General features: G+C 38.1%; 1 protein-coding gene across 3 annotated transcripts in view; it reads left to right on the top strand.

Moving 5' to 3' along the window:
• The first annotated feature begins 2,252 nt into the window (after positions 1 to 2,252).
• The window catches only part of mib2 (MIB E3 ubiquitin protein ligase 2), an 83,806-nt gene continuing 64,291 nt past the window's right edge, over positions 2,253 to 21,767 (top strand). Inside the window, exon 1 of one of the 3 annotated variants that reach the window (XM_058784121.1) lies at positions 2,253 to 2,583. In XM_058784121.1, the coding sequence (XP_058640104.1) occupies positions 2,571 to 2,583 (13 nt within the window). In that variant the 5' untranslated portion in view covers positions 2,253 to 2,570. Of the gene's footprint in view, positions 2,584 to 14,710; positions 15,615 to 19,028; positions 20,157 to 21,767 lie in introns of those variants that run through there. The other 2 variants (XM_058784120.1, XM_058784122.1) reach the window with 2 other exon arrangements.

Raw genomic sequence — 21,767 nt, 5'->3', positions numbered from 1 at the left:
TAATTCTGACAGCAGAAATTGAATTAGAAATGTTTATGCCTGTACACACATCAATACAGTTTAACCAGATATTAAGTTTTATTTTATTTAGATTCAGTGTAAATAAGACTTTCTTTCTCTCGTTTTCTTTCTTTTTTGCAACATTTCATTAAAAAATTATAGGCTATATATATATATTTTAAAACTAAAAGGTTAAAATAAGATCATATGTGAATGTTAGGAATTATCAGGCAGATAGATAGATAGATAGATAGATAGACAGACAGATGATAGATAGATAGATAGACAGATAGATAGATAGATAGATAGATAGATAGATAGATAGATAGATAGATAGACAGATAGATAGATAGATAGATAGATAGATAGATAGATAGATAGGCAGATAGATAGATAGATAGATAGATAGATAGATAGATAGGCAGATAGATAGATAGATAGATAGACAGATAGACAGTGTTGGGAAGGTTACTTTGGAAATGTAATAGATTACAGATTACAAGTTATCCTATTTAAAATGTATTAAGCAGTGTTACTATTTTATTAAAGTGTTACATTACTTTATTAAAGTAATGCAACTGGTTACATTTGATTACTCAAAAAAAAGTCAGACTCAAAATCCTTCACTTGAATTAAGATGATAATTTAATATAAAAGCACAGCCACCACAAAATCAGACTTCAGCACCGCTTTTTACTTTGAGATCGAGGTTAAATACAGATTTAAAATAATAAAATATAGTTGAACAGCTGATAATGTTTTTTGAAATTAAATCTTTGCGTAACCAGAGGTGGGTAGTAACGAGTTACATTTACTTCGTTACATTTACTTGAGTACATTTTTTGGGTAACTAATACTTTTAGAGTATATTTAAAATGGGTACTTTTACTCTTACTCAAGTACATTTTAGTGAAAAACGGTACTTTTACTTAGTTACTGTGGGCGACGCTCCTCTCGTTACTTTATCTTAACGCATACAAGTTAAAAATCCTTCAGTTTATTCCAAGCGCGCCATCTACTTTTTTTTCTGGGCAATGAGCGTTGCCCGTTCGCGAATGATTCATTCTTTTGAGTCAATTCTATTCGAAGGCTTGATCAAACCAGTTGGCAGACCAATGAATCGGTTCGCGAATCAGTTTGAATGATTCGTTCAGTTCCCTGCCGCACGCGCTGAGTCTGAAGCGGCTCTCACTCAGAGTTGTAACATCAAGAGCGCTGAAGACGTGGCTCTGGATCAACAGTCAGTTGAAAGCAAATCTGCAAAGGCTATGGTTTGCTAGCTATGAAGATCTTTATTAGACGAACACCGCGTGTGCTGGCGGTTCCACAGGTATAGATTCGATTACAGTTCACGATACCACTATGACTTTACAGTTTGTTGTACATGTACCTTACACATTAAATACAATGTATAATTTAATATAAAAGCACAGCCACCACAAAATCAGACTTCAGCACCGCTTTTACTTTGAGATCGAGGTTAAATACAGATTTAAAATAATAAAATATAGTTTAACAGCTGATAATGTTTTTTGAAATTAAATCTTTGCGTAACTAAACTCCTGAAACATTGGTGTCTCATATTTTAGAGCAGTCACTGCAATTTAGGAAAGAAATCAATCAAATCTGTGTTAAAAATGTTTTCTTTAACGTTTTCGTAAGTAACTGTAATCTTTTTCTCAGTAACTGTAACAGATTATATAGTTACATTTATTTTGTAACTAATTCCGTTACAACTAGTAACTAGCAACACGATAGATAGATAGATAGATAGATAGATAGATAGATGGATGAACACAACGAATGTATATGCAGCCTTGCTGTGAAGCGTCACTGAAGATGAACTTTCGGACCATGGAAAATGTCTGTAAAAGATTCAAATAATAAAAAGAACATCACTTGACTTTAATTAAGACGCATGATTTATGACACAGAGATCAGCGGTGCAGCTTATGGAGCGACAACAAGATGGCTCACGAGGTCCACGGCAGGAGCTCCGCCATCCGCGCATGCGCACTCATCAAACACGTTAAGGTGTCCCACAAATTCTGCATATCCTGCTTCTTAAAGACAATCATTTAAAACAAGAACATTATTTTAATGAGTATCCCGCGAGCAATTACGAATCCAACTACGGCGAAGGACTGCCTCATGAATATTAATGAGCGTTGCTTGGTAACCTTCCTGCAGCGTCACCTTATTAATATTCAGGAGCCAATCCTTCGCCATAGTGAGGTCGGTAATTTGCATATCGCGCAGGGAAGCGGTGACGCCGCGGAGCGTGTGGGCGTGTCCAGCCGAGCCCAGCGCTGCTAGCTCGACTAGCGCGCTTCTGTTGTGATTTCCGTCTGCCAAACCCGTGGCGCGTTGACGCGTTTCTTTAGTTTTTCATCTGGGATTATCTGAAAGCACGCGGCGCGGAGGGTTCGTGACGCGCTGGTCTGATGGCTGTGCAGTGACGTGCTCTGACACACGCGCGTCCTTCGCCGCGCAGCGCTGGAATAATCGCCGTTAGCCCGTACGAGCACGTTAATCACCGGTGGGCCGGTGAGGTTTTCGCGGAAGCATTAATGTTGTCGACAGGTAAGCATCACGGGCTGATCCACGCGTTGAGCCGCGGGCGTGTTGTGGCCGATGACGGTTCACATAGCGGCGGTTACACGGGGCTGTCGCGGCCGTGGACACTGTTTACTTCTTTTATTTGAATATTCATATTAATTTGCATGTTTTGCTGCTAAAGGGATTTATTAAACCCATACCTGCTGATTATAGCTCAAACAGTCGATACAATCAGTAAATGACAAGAGCAGTTATTAATAATAATAATGATAATAATAAACACGCGACGCACGTCTGTTGGCGTTTGATATTTACTTCCAGTATTTATTGTGATTCGTTTGTTTGTGCAGCGCACATTGATGAAAGCACGGTGGTGGTGTAAAGATGGTCATATTTTCACATATTCTATGTTACTGCGTGATTACTGTGTGTATATATCATTGCTCTAATAATACCACGGTGCTGCCATGTGCAAAAGACATGGTGTTATAAAGAGACATGTCCAAAAACAATGGTGCTTTTTGTGTACTGAAATGGTGAGTCATTGTTTATTATTAAATATGTTTGGGAATATCTTACTTGAAGTACTGTGGAGTGATGGCATCAGATGCTTGTGTATATACACCTGGAAGTGGACAAAGCCAAAAACCTTGCTATTACTGTGGCACAGTGTCAAAAACATGGTAATATCAGGGTAGGTTTTGTGTACAGTGACGTCGGTTTAATTTTGATTCCTCACAAGCATTCATTGAAAGAGCAGCAGGTTTGTTTCGAAGGTCAGCGAGACTGTTTTTTATTATTGGTCAGCTAACAAAGACGAATCAGAGACACTTAATATGTGCCAATCTAATGCAGATTCAGTCCTGTGACAACATTCCTGTGCCCTTCGCCGAGTGTTTGTATTTGGTGTAGTGGATATAGGCCATTCATGCCTGTTTTGCATCCTAACATTGAATACATGGATGTATGTTTTGCGTTTAAGTGTGTTTGCGTACACTGGTGAAGGTGTGGTTAACCCATGTGTTTGCTTTTGGGTTGAGCTGTTATCTCTCAGACAGCAATAATTCATCATCCTAGTCATCGGTTTCAATATCAGACATAATGTAGCTACATGGGTTTAATATTTGAAGTCAGTATTTTGCAACTTGTTTTCCATTCGGTGAAAGAATTGTTTATAAGCTAATATGTAACAAGTACATTTCATTAATATTACCATGAACTGCATGGATCCAACAATATGCAGAATAACTCAGGGAGTAGCTGAGTCTGACCGCTTACACGAAACTGTTCTTCCATATAGAGGAGGTTTAATCATCATTCGCATCAGAAAGTCTGGCCTAGCCAGAGAGTCAGAGCGGTTCTCTTAGCAGGCTAACGCTGCCTTTGACCATTGCAGGTCGACGCAGAGTCTGCATTTTTTCTAAGCGTAGTGTTGGTGACTGCTTGAATCAGGGATGTGAATTAGGGCTGCACGATAACAAAATGAAATCACAGTCGTGATTAGGCAGAAGCTGTGATAGTCATGCGTATGTTGTCAGTGAAGCAGGGTTCTGTGATCAGTAGTAAATCTCCGTCTGAAGGCCAGAGACACTCCAAATACACCCCGCAGAAGAAACCCAGCAGATCCCTATAGCACCAGCTGAATAAACAAGATTGAACTGCTTTCATTGATTCAGCGTGACTAATAAACACACGACTACGACAATGTGGTTTATCTGAGTTCTTATTATTATCATTTTCATTGTAATAAAGTATATAATAATGCAATGCCTTTATCACTGCTTAGAATGCTATGAAATATTGTGCCTTATTCTGTGTGAGAAGCCACATCATCTCACAGAAGGATTTATTTCAAACACTCGACACGTTATGAAGTGAGTTTGGAGTAAAGCATGTTATTAAATGTGGTATTTTCACACACTTTCAGATGTAGCAACATTTACTACTAGCTGTAGTTCACTGAGAAGCTACGCAGTATCTGCTCCGTCTGAAAGCATGTGATGGAGATTTACTACTAATCACAGAACCGGCTTCACTGACGAGATGCACATGATCATCGCATTCGATTAATCGTGCAGCCCTAATAAATAAGAAACACTACATGCATTGTGTGAATTAATTAGTCTTAACTGTGTTAATTCTATCTATCTAGATAGATAGATAGATAGATATGATTAGCACATGTATTATGTATTGATTCTATATATATATATATATATATATATATACCGCACAAAATTTACTTGCACCAGCAGAAAAAAATGGTCGCAGTCTGGAGCCCTGGCTAGATACATTTGTTATCAGACATTTTTGTATCAGTAGCAACCTGACATAATTGGTTCCTGGTTCCAGAGCAGCAAGCTTTTAGGGACAATAAGGAACCGGTTTTTCCAGACCAGAGCTGCCATTTCTGTGGTGGAAATGCTCTGAATGGTTCTAGAATGGCACGGGAACCATGTGGGTGTAAAAGGGTCCCCTGAGGTGGTCAGTGACCCGGCGTTGCAGTGGTGTTTGGACGGATGAAGCAGAATGTGAATATATGCTGCATCACTCATCTGCTGTTAATAGTGATCTGCAGCAGCAGCGTGTCTGAGGACGCCTCTGTGATGAGCTGCCACTCGGCATTCTTTCTTTTGTGACGCTCACAATAGCAAGGTTTTGCCAAGCCTCACAGCCTATTAAAAATAGTTCACCCAAAAATCAAGCTCGTCCTCATTTATCCTCGTGGCCCTTGATTACCCCATGATTTACTCACCCTCAAGCCATACTAGGTGTATATAACTTTCATCTTTCAGATGAAAAAGTTATATTTAAAATGTCTTGGCTCTTCCAGGCTTTATAATGGCAGTGAATGGTGGTCCAGATTTTGAAGCCCAAAAAAGTGTGGCCATCCGTCATAAAAAAAGTGCTTCACACAGCGTCGAGTTTAATAAAGGCCTTCTGAAGTGAATCGATTCTTTGTGGTCAGAACATGATAAACACTTTTTGAATACACTTTTCCAGTAACTAAATAACTGAATATCTTAATAGAAAAAATAATTTCTAGTTCTGCATGTTCTAATGAGTAATTGTGTTGCCTGATGATATTAATAATATAACATTTTCTTTTTGTCTCTTAGAAATACACATTTGTAGTAGCTTGAGTTTAGGATGCAGATGTAGATTTATGTTCATTATCAAAATCAGTAATATCTGTAAAAATTGTAGCAATCTCATTTTTATATGGTGAAATTAAAAATTATTTTTTTTTTTAACCATTGTTCTTCCGTAGTAGCATACATTTAGATCATTATAATCACAGTTAAAACCACAAATATAGCACCTCAGTACCATGGTAAAAATGTAATATGGCTTCTAGGTATTTGTATGAAAAACAGTAGTCTAAATACATTTAGTATAAACGTATAAACACTATAGTTTAAATCACCAAAAATACTGTAATTATATTCCATTCCTCCTCCTTCAATACATTTAATACGTCTACATTTAGTGTTGTCACGGTACCAACATTTCTGTATTCGGTACCAATACCAGTGAAAATGCACGGTTCTCGGTACCAAAGCAAAACATTAAAACATGCTAACTAAAAAACACATTATTTTTATTAATAAAGTTAAACAAAAATAAACTGTACAAAAATCAATGCCATTCTTTATGCTTATTTAAAATTGTTTAAAGTTTTTCCACAAGTAATAAAGGTATGAAAAAAAAAAAAAGTAAACAAGTTTCACCCCAAAGTTTTTGTCATATTTCTGCTGCCGCTGAAAAACATCTGTAAACTATTGTATCTTTTAGGGTTTGCAGCTGTGTTTCATGATCTTCCTCAGCCTGCAGCTGTAAAGGAAAATATACTGACCAAACACAACATTAGATCATTGACAACAGCTAAAATATAACATTTCAGTAGATAACAAACCTCAGCTTTTATAATAAAGTGCAGTTTTTATGATGGATGAACACTTTTTTTGGGCCTTTAAAATCTGGACCACCATTCTCTGCCATTATAAAGCTTTGAAGAGTCAGGACACTTTTTAATATAACTTTTGTATTGTATTCGTCTGAAAGAAGACCGTCGTGTATACCTGGCTTGAGGGTTAGTAAATCATGGGCTAGTTTTCATTTTTGGATGAACTATCCCTTTAAGATGTGTTTTCGGTGATCTGATCATAATCGCTGTGACCACTAGTGTTCAGATTTAGTCCAGACCGTTCTCTCTTGTTTCATCACATCACTGTCATGAGAGAGGTGGACGAATACGATTGGATGAATTAAGCCATTACGCTGATTGTGAGCGAGCGGGAAAGCAAGCAAATTAAAATTTTGATGATAATTGTGTGTTTTTGTTTGGAATTGATTGTTTTGGTGCACTTTCTCAAAGGTCAGTGTGCAGCAAGCAGGTGTCTTTTGTGTCTGTTTGAACCTATTTAACCACATGAGTGGCTACACTACAGAAACAATCAGGTCAGTGCGCTTTTAGTACCTCTGGAAGAAGTCAAAAGTGGACCAGCTCAGAACATTTCAGACGCTGTTTACACTTGTTTAACATTGTCAACTTGTGTACGGATTGACAAAAATGCATAACGCCAGGTGAGAACACCAGGTATTGCTGTGTACTTCCAAACCTGTCGAAGACGTTTCAGTCGTCATGCACTGAAAATCTTGCCTTCAGCTAAAGCTGTTAAATCTCTCACTGACCTCTGTCCCATCGGGTCATGAGCTCCAGGTCTGTAGGCTGTCGTTGTCTTGAGATTTAACCCTGGAGGATTGAGAAAAACTGGCTCGGGAAGCCTCAGTAGGGTCTAAGATTTGATGTGGGGTCCAAGATAATGTGTGCCGCTGACGGAGACTCTGCTTGAGCTGTTTAATGTGTTTGAGATGTGCTGTTTTCCTTAATGCATAACTTACATTTTACAGGTATATTCTCCATCTGTAAATGTTAGAAAGCCATGCAAATATTTCCTGTCAGGAGTGCATGAGCCTTCTTCTCCGCTAAACTTCACAGACTTCAGTGAACGAGCGCCGCTGTGCGCATGTGCACCAAACAGACAAGAGTGCAATAATTCTGATTAAAATATATATTTTGCTGAAATATTTGTACAATGTGTCATGTAGAATTTTAAACCTACAAGTAAGTGTATTTTTATGATAGCACTGACTGTGATGGGGTAATCAAAATAGCCTAATACAAGTCTGTGCTTTTGTTCTTATTTATTTTCATTTTTAGTCTAGTGAATTCAACTGTTGCTTTAAATACAGATAAAAAATATATATATCCTGATGCAAAAATGAAAATACCGAGATACATACCGTATATCACAAATCGGCCAAAAAATACAGAGATATGAATTTTTGCCCATGTCGCCCAGCCCTAGGTCAGGGATGGTGACTAGAATGACTAAAAAGGGTTCAAAAATATTATGGTGAGATGTCTCAGAAACCCGGCGTATGACTCTTAGTCAGCAGTTCCTCCCCTTCCTGCTGGATGCGTGGACTAGTGGAAGGCTTCTGATAGTTCTCCAGATTTCCATATATTCAAAACATCAAGTGCACTGACTTCACTTTCATGTGAAAATGTAATTAGCATTTATGTCTAGAGCTGTCTAACATTTTGTGTGTTCACAGTTGACCGTTTCATTTCAGTAAGCGTCATACGGGCGTGATTTGAGCCGTCACAGTAATGCTCGTTCAAGCGCAGTGCGCATGTGATCCGATAGGTCAGCACAGCACAGTGTTTATTTGTTCTATGAGGTTGAAGTTGTTACACTTATTTATGGTTCGATTGGAGCAGGATGAAAGCATTTCTTCCATGGAACGCAAAAGGTGAATTGTTTTTAGGAATTCATCTTCTGGTTGTTCTTTCCCATGTAATTAAAGTAAATGAGGGCTTTATCTGTAAAGCTCTAAAATGACGACAAATCAGGAGAAAATTCACATCAGAGTAGTTCACGTGTCTAATTACAGTCTGAAGTCATTCGATCAGTCATTCAGAACGGGTTTGCCACAGCATGACAATCAGTAAGTCATGACAGATCTGTTCTTTTGGGTGAGCTATTCTTTAGTAACACCTGTTACGGTGATATTATAGGGTACGTTGTTCCTGATGGAAATCAAGCGCTGCAGTGTGTGCAGACGAGAGAGGAGGAAAACCAGACTGACATGTTGTAATATAAACCAAATGATGGGTTTCATGAAAAAGTTGCCTGTTTACATTGGCGTGGCTACATGAAGGCCAGGGTGGCACGGGTCCAAGCCGTCATAGCTTCTGGAATAAAGCGGCCTGCACATTATGAGAAAAGTAAAACATAAGTAATGCATAACATGTTTTTCACATGCAGAATATGAAAATATTAAAATAAAATACCTCTCGTAAGTTAAGGAAATGGGCTGCACTTTATAATAATCTTGAAATGACAGCGTAAATGTCCATACAGTTAAAAATAGCTTGCATATCTGATCAATCAAAAAGGCTGTTATTATGTGTAATGTAAGAGTGCGCTGCGGTTAGCTTTCAGTTTGGAGCTCTTCATTAGATCTGACGTTTCAGAGTCCTGTCAGATCTGGCCAAAAGCTAGTGTTGTCTACCCTCAACAACACACCCCTTGACAAGAGAATCGCCATTGGCTAGTCATTTTTTTTTTTTTTTAGATTGGCACATTACAAATCAAATTATATTTGCAAAATGGCAAGAATTTTTACAAAGATACATTCATATATAAAATGATTTGAAAGAAGAATTACACTTGTTTTTGAACACAACATCAGTCAGTCAAGCTTTTTATGTTTGAACTTTAGTAATTAGAACTAAAGCACAGCAGTCTTGCATGAATGAATTTGTATAAATACATATTTGTCGTATTAAACAGAACTTAGAGAATGATGGGCTGCTGCTGGCGCTTGAGACTGAACATGTGTTCACCCTCAGTTCATCTGAGATCAGGATGAGTGTGTTTCTTCATCAGGTTTGGAGAAATGTGTCTCTGCATCAGTGTCTCAGCAATGGATGCTCTGCAGTGAATGGGTGCCGTCAGAATGAGAGTCCAAACAGCTGATAAAAACATACAATAATCCACACCACTCCAGTCCATCAGTTAACATCTGGAGAAGACAAAAGCTGAAACACATCCAGCATTGAGATGCATTTAACTAAAATACGATCCATAATCCATAATAACTCTTCCTTGAGTGAAAAAGTGTTCTGGTGTGAATCAGGAGAGAAATCTGCAGATCAAGCAGCGTTTACAAGACAAAACAGCTCTAAACAAATATGTGGCTGGGGTTTGATGTGAGAGACAACAGCAGATGCACTTTTTCACTCGAGGAAGAGTTATTATGGATTATGGACTTGGACTTGAATGCTGGATGTGTTTCAGCGTTTGTCTTCTCCAGATGTTAACTGATGGACTGGAGTGCTGTGGATTATTGTGATGTTTTTATCAGCTGTTTGGACTCTCATTCTGACGGCACCCATTCACTGCAGAGCATCCATTGCTGAGACACTGATGCAGAGACACATTTCTACAAACCTGATGAAGAAACACACTCATCCTAATGTTGGATAGCCCGAGGGTGAGGACATTTTCATTTTTGGGTGATCTCTTATGTGATCTTTAGCACAGCTTAAACTCTAGACTAGAGCAGTTTTCTTGTTGTCCTCTCTGGGTTTTGAAGCCGTGTTCATCACTGGTGGCTCTGCTACAGCTTGGATCATGTGGATGCATGTGTTTATATTGCGATCCTGCCTAATGCAGCTGTGCGTATATTTATTAGCACAGGATACGAATACAAGAGCGACTCTTCCAGCACGTCTGGAGCCGAGCGGCAGCCCCAGGCGGCAGGTGTTTGTTCACACCAGCATCTGTCTCACATCAACCCAGAGCGACAGATGTGTTCAGCTCTTTCCTCATGTGATGCATCCACTTTGCTGACTTTTAAGGGCTTGTGCATTGCAGTGGACATGAAAATAATTATTGCTGCAACAACGTGTGTGTAGGGTTGGGAATCGGAAATCACTTCCAATTCCAGAATCGGATACTTAAGGTCAGGAATCTGATATTTGTTGTAAAATTAAAATTTTAATTCCACCTATCAATTCCTGTGTGCACATCTTTTATGGAAAACCTCCATTAAAGTATTCCTTTAATTGGCTCTGTGCATGGAAAACCTCCACTATTCACCTCAAATTACAGCAGTAAATAACATGTTTCTATCAACAAATCACATCGTAAACCTAGTAGCAGAAAGGGGCTGTTAAAAATGTATTTGTCTTTAGGTGCATTCGACTTAACGCAGCGCTGCGCAGATCGATCAAATTCTGACTTGAAGCAGTGCATGCCGGTTAGAAATTTTGTCCGACTTGAGACGGCGCCGACATCACGTGACTGTCACGTGTGGCATCAAACTGCTGCGAGAGCATTTCGAGAGCAGCCAGATGACTCGGGAGCTGTTTCACGATTGGCCAGATTCACCGCATGACAATGATCACGTGTGTTTCGGGTTTATTCTAACCTTTTCAATTCCAATAATGCTCACAAATCTGTTTTTTTTTTTAACAGTAAAAGCTTTTTTACTATAGTCGCAATGCTATATTGAGTCCTGTTTATCAAAAACACTGATGAAAGCATATGTACCCCAACTTTATTAGTATCATCTGTGATAGAGTATGCAAGCACCACGTGAGCATCAGTAACAGGAGCAGAAAGCGTCCGACTTGACGCCTCCGTTTTCAACTCCGCCCCAACTGCAAGCGGCTGTCTGTAGCCGTGCTTCAAATCGAACGCAGCTAATGTATCCTTCATTCAAAAACAAGTAAATCTTGAGTGAGTCGTTGAATCATTCCATGAGATTTTTAGTTGTCGAATCTTTTTTTTTTCTTCAGAATTGTGAGAGAACTACAACCTCCGTTTAAAAAGTCTCAATTTATCCAGAATCATGCGGCTCTATTTTGCACACAAACGGCTCTTAATCGAGTCCAGTTTTTATGTAGCCGGCTGATTTTTATTCATGGTGTTCAATAGCAATTAAATGTTTTGCAAAAAGAGACACAAAATAAATGTGTTTGATATCTAAATGTTGACTTCTTTTTTTAAAACCACATTGCAATCGAAAATGGGAATCGATATGAATCGGAATCGATAAAATTCAAATGATACCCAACTCTACGTGTGTGTGTGTGTGTGTGTGTGTGAGCGAGTGATCAGCCAAAGTCTCAGTGGCCTCTTGTCCCGTGTGGGATAATCTGTGCTGATCAGACACACGAAGGACTAAACGCTGGCCACTTCCTGTAGCAGCACACGGGTTCCTGGTAAGCGCTCGCTGTCGGTGATTCTGATTGGCTCAGCAGTATTGTCTGCAGAGACGTGCAGCAATGAAGACGCTCCTGTGATGCCCACTTTCTGTCTTTGTCTGCTTTGGCTTGTTTCTGGGAGTGAGCCGGCTCGTGCTGTAGGTTACAGGGCCTGTGGGATGGGCTGCTTTGGATCGGTGCCGTTCATTGTCTTGTGAGATGTCCGCAGGGCTCCATGGCTTTTTGATTGTTCTGACACGTGGAGCATTGCAGCGCAAACCTATCAACAGGTAACGAAGACGACTGAACAGAGGCCTGCTGATGAGATTACAGGCATGCAGCGTCTCAGCTTGGGTTATTTGTGTTATCATTTCTAGGTTATATTTCAAGGTTTTGTGCATGTTTTTCACTCCCAAAGAATGTAGAAATGGTTGTGAACACTTTAAAAGCAGATTTTTAGTTCATTTGTTGTATTGCAATGTTATTTTCTTAACATAAGCACCCCGTCTAATCTAATTCACATGGCTGTAATGTGAAAAAAATAAATAAATGTATTTTACAATTTGAGCAGATTTAAATAAAAATCATTAATGCAGTTCCGTAAAAATGACTCCCAACACTGAGAATGAGAATTTAACGTCTAGTTATAACATCTGGATGCGTTACTAAAATGAGAATTTGGGAAAATATGCTTAATTGGCATTAAAACAATGTCATAATGCTAAAATTACAATGGTCTTAAAAATAGACTTCATTTTCTACATATAATTAATATTCTGGACATGTTTTTGTTTATTCATCATGATCAAGGGACTGAACAGTTTTTCTGGAAAAAGAATCGGCTCAGATTGCAGGACCTTCTGATACTGATGTATCTCATTGTGTTGCTGTTATTCTTATCTCATTGTCAATATGATGAGTAGATTATAATGAGATGATGATGGAGCTGCACGTGCCATCCTAATCTGACCCTTCATACATGTCCCTGAGCTTTAAATACACAGAGAAGAGTTCAACTTTGTATTTTTTTAAAAGCTTTGAAAATGATTGCTGAAGGCTTATTTCTAATGCTAGTTTCATTGAAGCATTGCATATTACTATACTCTTAACCACACTTATGTTATAATACTTAAGCTTTTTGTAACACTTTTGTTACAAAACTTTTCAGATCTGCGCTGCTTTGTCGTTTTCGGTTTACTTTCTTTTGCAAAATGTACATAGAAAATTTTAATGAAATGGCTTTTAGAATATCCAAGATAAATGTAAAGAGACGCAACATTGTACATGAACTCTGGACAACATCTGTGACAGTCAACACTGACAGACAATTATATTGAGCCATTATTCAGTTTTTAATAGTAGTGCACTTACGACAAAAGTTTACGTGGCATTGCACTGTTATAAACATTAAAATAGGCTGATTTGAAAGTAAAGACAAAATTTCATTGCACATTTATGCATGTTAACAAATAAGGTCAATGCTGTTGATGAACCACACCTACAGGATTTACATTAATAAATATTAAGTTTAGAGATTTTTTTTTTGTAAGTGTGACCTGCCGATACCGATTTTTGCCAATTCTGATATTTTTTTAAGAACTATAATTGACAGCATGTACAAATAAAAATCTATACTTTTTTCAATGCAAAAAATTATCTACGTTAAAAAAAAAAAAAAAAAAAAATATATATATATACATAATTCCACAAATCTGGACTAAGTTACATATGTTTGTTTATTTAATCTACTCTGAAAATAAAGTGCTGTGTGACTGGAAAGGGTAGAAATAAAACCACCTGTAGGTGGCGGCAAAATACTGTTTTAATGACTGAGTCGTTCAAACCGATTCATTCAGAAATGAAACACCGCTGTGTTGCTCGGAGACACAACAGTTCTGCTGTGGCTTTAATTGGAACTATTTTCATGAGTGAAATTGAGCAAAAACAGTCAATATTGTGTCTAAAATATAAGTCACTTAATTGAACTTCTTGTTTATTGTATAAAATCATATATATAACATTGTGTTGCTGTTATTCTTATCTCATTGTCAATATGATGAGTAGATTATAATGAGATGATGATGGAGCTGCACGTGCCATCCTAATCTGACCCTTCATACATGTCCCTGAGCTTTAAATACACAGAGAAGAGTTCAACTTTGTATTTTTTAAAAGCTTTGAAAATGATTGCTGAAGGCTTATTTCTAATGCTAGTTTCATTGAAGCATTGCATATTACTATACTCTTAACCGCACTTATGTTATAATACTTAAGCTTTTTGTAACACTTTTGTTACAAAACTTTTCAGATCTGCGCTGCTTTGTCGTTTTCGGTTTACTTTCTTTTGCAAAAATGTACATAGAAAATTTTAATGAAATGGCTTTTAGAATATCCAAGATAAATGTAAAGAGACGCAACATTGTACATGAACTCTGGACAACATCTGTGACAGTCAACACTGACAGACAATTATATTGAGCCATTATTCAGTTTTTAATAGTAGTGCACTTACGACAAAAGTTTACGTGGCATTGCACTGTTATAAACATTAAAATAGGCTGATTTGAAAGTAAAGACAAAATTTCATTGCACATTTATGCATGTTAACAAATAAGGTCAATGCTGTTGATGAACCACACCTACAGGATTTACATTAATAAATATTAAGTTTAGAGATTTTTTTTTTTGTAAGTGTGACCTGCCGATACCGATTTTTGCCAATTCTGATATTTTTTTTTAAGAACTATAATTGACAGCATGTACAAATAAAAATCTATACTTTTTTCAATGCAAAAAATTATCTACGTTAAAAAAAAAAAAAAAAAAAAATATATATATATACATAATTCCACAAATCTGGACTAAGTTACATATGTTTGTTTATTTAATCTACTCTGAAAATAAAGTGCTGTGTGACTGGAAAGGGGTAGAAATAAAACCACCTGTAGGTGGCGGCAAAATACTGTTTTAATGACTGAGTCGTTCAAACCGATTCATTCAGAAATGAAACACCGCTGTGTTGCTCGGAGACACAACAGTTCTGCTGTGGCTTTAATTGGAACTATTTTCATGAGTGAAATTGAGCAAAAACAGTCAATATTGTGTCTAAAATATAAGTCACTTAATTGAACTTCTTGTTTATTGTATAAAATCATATATATAACATTGTGTTGCTCATTTGTTTTGACTTCTCTCACTCGCTCGGGCTGCAGGAGCCTCATCTGGCACGACATAAATACATTATCAGTCCCCGTTTACACTGAATGAAAAAAATACATTTTTCAGCGCTTCCATAGTTATTTTTGTTATTGATGTTTTCACCTGTAAAATTCTCTCACGTGCCCTACTAAATCTACTTGTCCCAAACAAGCCTTAATTTAACCACGGGTTACTTTGGCCCTACACGTATTACAAATTGCAAACTTTGTCTTCTTCACTCACAGTGAAGAACTTCCTCGCCGACAACGTTTTCATGCGAATGTGAGCGTAAGTGTGACATCAGAACGGACGGCTCGGAATCGGTCACTAGATTCGATCATTGCCCTGTGTCCGAACACGTTTTCAACGACAGCATTGTGGAGGTCCGTGCAGGGAAATGTGCCTGTCATGTTTGTTCTGCTCTCGAATCTGCTGCCAGAGAGCGTCTGAGTCTCTGAGTTTCCAATCAGAGCAAAGTTCACCCCAAAACAAACAGCTGTGGACGGCTGAGAGCGAGGTGAGCGTTGAAGCAGGACGGCGACGATGATTCGAAGCGTTCTGAAACGTATGGCCTGTAAGTGGTTTGTGTGTTTATTCTGCTTTAACTCTTTGTTAATCGCATTCTGTTGCTTTAGGCGTTTTGAGTTAAAAAGACGTGATGGAAATAACACTGTTTGTTGGGCAAGGTTGATTGGGTGTCTTCTGTTCATGTTGGCTCTCTTGGCATCTGATACGTAATGCATAGTATATTCACAATCCCAACATTGGCTGTTTTGCAAACTCTGTTTATGTGGTTCGATATATTAAGTGAGAGTTTGATCAGAACCCAAGCCATCGGTTAAGTGCGGTCTCACAGTACAGTGCCAATGCTCTCTGTCAGCTGGCTGGAAGAGTTAGCGATGTTTCTTCGACTGTGTTTCATGAGGAATGGATGTGTTTTGGCCGCTCCTCGAGGGTTGATGTAATCCCCCTTCAGTGTGCTGTTTATCCTGGATGAGTATTGATTTATCTTCTCTCTCCTCTCCTTCTTTAAACCGCGCCGGGTCACCATGTGTGTCTGATGAAAGCCAGCTCCAGCCCGTTCTGTCAGAGGTGCAGCGGGAACAAACCAAAGTACGACTCGTGTCACTCTAGCGCAGATGCATGGGCAGCTGGCATGACATGTATTCACGCCGTTTTTCTCTGTTCATCTGGATGGATTTTTTTCAATTTCATTTCATTCCATTTTTCTTCTGCTCTTTGATTAAAAAAAGTCATAAAAAATGTTCAATAATTACCGATACGACTGAAACATTATATCGTCGGGATAATTTATTTAGCTATATCGCCCAGCCCTAATTGAGCGAAAAGTGTGAAAACTTTTGTCACTAATTAGAGGGTCCTGCAGAGTCCATTTCTCGTCAGGGACTCTTTTGGGGATCTGTTAGAGTCTCATGTGAAGTCCGGTACAGGGCGCTGTTAGTCGGTCCTATTGTGGAAGTGAATACTATTGATGCTGAACAGTAGCTGTGAGTGTTTGCAGACTCTTGGACTGACCTTTACTCCACTCCAGGCTCTGGTGACTCAGGAATGGAGGAAGTTGTCTTATTGGAAGGGAGCAGTTCCTGTTTTTGAAGCCTATTTCTATTTTTGCTTGTTCAGAGCGTTGTTCAGACCTCATGACATCAGAATCTGAGCAGTGCAATCCACATTCAGTTTTAGCCATGCATTTAATAGATAGTAGGGGTGTAAAAATACTTATAATAATTCTTTACATTGATGACAGAATTCAGTATTGTGTTATGATGACCGTTATAATAAACGGCGTGGAGCAGAATGCCCAGATGAAGAGCACACAAGATTTCTGCTTCATCGTTCATGAATACACACATCAATTTGAGCAAAGGCTAATTGTTGTTTTCATCTTGGGATTTTATGATGTGGATATTCTAAGAATAAATGTGCTTGAAACATAATGTCAATTACAGGAATAATTTTCAGCCCGCCGAATACAAGTATGTGTTCTCTTTTTTTTTTTTGTGAAATAATTATAAATATCAGTTTGATTTAGCATGCTGACACAAATTAATAAATTACTATTTTTATCATACGTCATTGGTAATATATAAAAATATTGATTTATGTAAGGACGAAACGTCCATTTCTGTTAAAGGGATAGTTCACCCAAAAATGAAAATTCTGTCATTAATTACTCGCCCTCATGATGTTAAAAACCCGTAAGACATTCGCTCATCTTCAGAACACAAATGAAGATATTTTTGATGAAATCCGAGCGCTCTCTGACGCTTCATAGACAGCAAGGATCCTCACACGATCAACACACAGAAACATAGCAAAGACATCGTTAAAATAGTCCACGTGACATCAGTGCTTCAACCGTAATAATACGAAGCAGCGAGAATACTTTTTGTGCGCAAAGAAAACAAATATGACGACTTTATTCAACAATTTGTCTCCTCCGTGTCACCCTTTAGTGCCATTTTGGAGAGTATCACGTACGCGGATACACTGTTTACACTTTGATCTGAACATAAACAGCGTATCCATGCATACATATAGGTGACGCAGAGGAGAGGAATTGTTGAATAAATTCATTATTTTTGTTTTCTTTGCGCACAAAAAGTATTCTCATAGCTTCGAAAAATTACGGTTGAAGCACTGATGTCACGTGGACTATTTTAACGATGTCTTTGCTATGTTTCTGTGTGTTGATCGTGTGAGGATCCTTGCTGTCTGTGAAGCGTCAGAGAGCGCTCGGATTTCATCAAAAATATCTTCATTTGTGTTCTGAAGATGAACAAGGTCTTACGGGTTTTTAACAACACGAGGGAGAGTAATTAATGACAGAATTTTCATTTTTGGGTGAACTATCCTTTTAAGTTCGTTTTGCAATATTTTCTATTTTATTTAATTTCCCTCCTGCTGGTGAAATGCTGTGGCGTTTGCTTTAGAGAGGCGTGTGTTAAGGGTGGGTTTTACAGCAGCGCGGTCCCACAGTGGAAAAGCGGCTAGTGTAGTGTACTATTTATTTACTTTTTAATTTTTTTTTATTTTTTTTAAATTCCAAATGTCTTTGAAACTTTCAGATACATTTATTATAATGAGCATGCATTGGTCTTTGGCTGTAACATGATTCTTGTATCAGTCTCAGATCATGTCCAGTCTTTGAACAGGTTTTCCTTCAGTTTCTGTGCATTGTCCAGTGCTGTGAAGGCCAGCGGGGTTCGCTGAGCTGTTTGCATGGACTTCTGTGTGAATCTCCATGAGAAAGCTGCTTCGCTGTAGAGCCGTCCATCTGTTCAGAACCGTCTGAGCGTAAACGGATAAACTCCCCTTCGTTGGTCCAACAGGTTGAGCGCCCAGGGCTGTGAGTGGACACACATCTGCTGCTCTTCTCCTTGTCTGTTGTGGTTATGAGACAGAGTTTGAAGGCAGTATTTGGTGCAAACAGCTGGCATATGTTAGCCTATTTAATTAAAGGTGAACGTCTGATTTCAGCAGCTTGTACGAGGTCTGCTTTGACTGTGTGTCATGTACCGCTGTGTAATCATTTCGACTGCATTCATTACTACAGCTGGTTATGTCTGAATACTGATCTCCGATTCACAAGGTTGCAATTGGTTTTGATTGGATTTACTTGAACAATGACAGTTTTGAAAGGAGAAAGAAAGAAAGATATTCTCTGTAAACAGGCATGGTCATGAACTTTCCCTTCTAGTTCATTTGTATGCATGCTTTGTGGCTCTAGTGCTGCAGAAATGACCATACAGTAAGACCGTTTCTACCATCTCACCGCAAGGAATCCCATTCTTACTTTTGTAAGCTGGCTCAGCAGAAACTTCACACAAGACACCTGCAGGTCCAGTACCAAACTTAACCTTTTTTTTTTTTTTTTTTTTTTAAAGGCATGCATTTATAGATCAGACACAATATCAGACCATTTAAACCTGGATTTATCAGTGACTCAGTAACACCCTTTTCATCAGTCCTGTTCATACTGGATGACAGCAATGCCGTGCTCCTGCCAGATCATGCTTAGTTTTTTTCCACCAAAGTTTGAAACCAATGAGATGTCATTGTGGATGGAGCTTCCCAGACCAATGCATTAAAAATAGAGACTAAGTGACTGATGAAATGTTAAATGGATATTACAGTATATGACAAATCCCTCAGCTTCAAGGAAAACCATAAAAAGCACTGGAGTCATGAGAATATGAGGCATGTGCTCTCAGCCTTACGCCCTTCAGCTGGACAGAGCACATAAACGGATTGAATTGTGATCTCTGACACAATTTCACCTTCAATATCTCCGGAAACTTTTCACGTTTGTTCTGGTGTTAAGGCTGAAATATAATAAAAAGAAACAAGTTCTAATAATTATAATTCACTAGTGCATTTTATTGATCTTCATCGCAGAAATAGTGTTTTAAATGCAACATGACACATTTACAAACCGTTTTGTTTTTGTGATGTTACAATTTAAGTGAAATGAGACATTCAATGAGAAAAATGTAGATTGTGATTTAATTTTGCGTTGTAAATGGTGGGCATTTCAGAATTTGCAGCCAGTTGTAAAGGACTACTGCACCTACTGCTTATAAGGGCAAAAGATTAAAAGACAATTTTTTTTTTAAAGGGGTCATATAATGCTACATGCACTTTTACAAGTTGTTTGAACTGAAATGTGTGTTGGCGGTGTGTGTACACAACCACCCTATAATAATAAAAATCCACCCAGTGTTTTTTTTGTAATCTCGTTAAATCTTTACCCCTTTCTCGAATCGAGCCGTCTGTCTGCGTGGAAGCCCCGCCCACGATTGTTGATTGACAGAAGCTTTCAGCACAGACTGCACTGGAGTCTTACCTCAGACCCGCCCTGAGTGAGCTGTCATCAGCTGCTTCACCGCCGGAGCAGATGTAGACCAGAATGACTCCTGAGCGATCGAGGTGTTGTGTTGTTGGATGTAATAATGAACATAGCAGTCGTCATTTACTCCCGTCATCTGAGCCGCTGAAGAGGATTAGGTTTGGTTCTGAAGGGAATGCGCCCTCCATCTACATTAATGCGTCTATGTTCGTGCGAATCATTCGTGATCCAGCTTCACCTCCAGAAGAAGTGAGTACAAGGGGTTTTAAATGAATCTTTGCAAATGGCCTTTCCTAATAATGTGCTAATTAGCAAGCTTCCCGATGAATGAGGCTAAAGTAAACAGTCCCTCAGAGAGCGGCTGGGAAGAGAGGGGCGGAGTCAGCAGAGCTCATTAACATTTAAAGGAGAAGGACACAATACCGCTTGCTCTGACGAGCTGTTTTTGACAGGGTGAAAAGGTGTTTTTACACTACCAATGAGAAATTTTAACCAAACTGTGTTACAGACTTTTCATTAAGACCCTAAAGAATAATATCAACATGTGGAAAATTGGCATTATACGACCCCTTTAAGAACAACATGTACTTGATAATTTGTGCACAGTTACAACTGTATTGAGAAGAAATGGGTTCAGTTTTATATTGAACTACTGTCCAACAGGATTTATTCAGTATATGAAGTATAACACATACATTTGTACAAGTAAAAAGCACATTATATTATTATGTATTGAATTTCTAACAGTTCCCTGTTTAAAGTACTTTTTACAAAGTGTTTTGTAATTTTTTTTTCTGTACCAAAAGTAATTTCATCCACAATAAGAAACATCACAACATATTAATTCTGCCTGAAACCAGAGCCACTACTGAAATTATAGACGTATTGCTTCAATGACTGCTAATTAAATCTGCATAATGTTAAACTCATATCAGACTCTTTGATATCCTCTTAAGATGACCAATGGTATCTTCATTGATGCTTTCTGGGATTTGTTTACTCTTGCTTTCAACAAAACCAATCAATATTTAAATGTCTTAATTAGCTTTTGAGGCCAGATCATGACCCCACTGATGTGTTCTAGACAGCACTATAAATTTATTTATTTATTATTATTATTTTTTTTTAAAGTTGAATTTATCTCTATTCCAGTTTCATCTCGGTAAAGCTGCTTTGAAACAATCTGTATTGTATCCACCTTATTTTTCATGTTAGGACGGCCGGTGCCATTCCCTTCCAGTTATTTTTAGCTGTACAAAACAGCTCGTTATGCTGCTTGAAACTGCAAACTGGTATTTTTTGCCACATTATTTTAATGTATTGTCTTAATTATAAACACACTGGTTTCTAGTGCATATAGTTTTACCGTTTACTGTATTTTGATATTCTTGTTATTTCCTCACAGCAGCTAATGAACCAGAAGTCTTGCACTTTCACAGAAAACTGCTTACTTCTGCGCTGAAAAAAACATTTTTAAAACATTTCAATTTTACTGTTTTTGCTGTACTTTGGATCAAATAAATACAGGCTTGGTGAGCAGAAGAGACTTCTTTAAAAAACAAACAAAATCTTACTGTTCAAAAACATTTGACTGATAGTGTAGGCTTATTATTCTTATAGACTGAAGCAAAGTGCTCTGAGTTACTGAAGAAAACCAAAAAAATTGAGCACCAACAGAAACATGTTGCTGGAGATGGGCTTATTTCCCCGGTAACGGCTGTAATCAAATATTTTGTTATTTTTGCACCCTCAGATTACATATTTTCAAGTAGTTGTATCTTGGCTGAAAAGCTTATTTATTCAGCTTCCAGGCGATGTATAAATCTCAGTTTCAGAAAATTGACCCTTATGACTGGTTTT

This window comes from Onychostoma macrolepis, chromosome 08 (assembly GCF_012432095.1).
Source record: "Onychostoma macrolepis isolate SWU-2019 chromosome 08, ASM1243209v1, whole genome shotgun sequence".
Lineage (NCBI taxonomy): Eukaryota > Metazoa > Chordata > Actinopteri > Cypriniformes > Cyprinidae > Onychostoma > Onychostoma macrolepis.
This window is presented reverse-complemented; position numbering and strand designations above follow the sequence as displayed.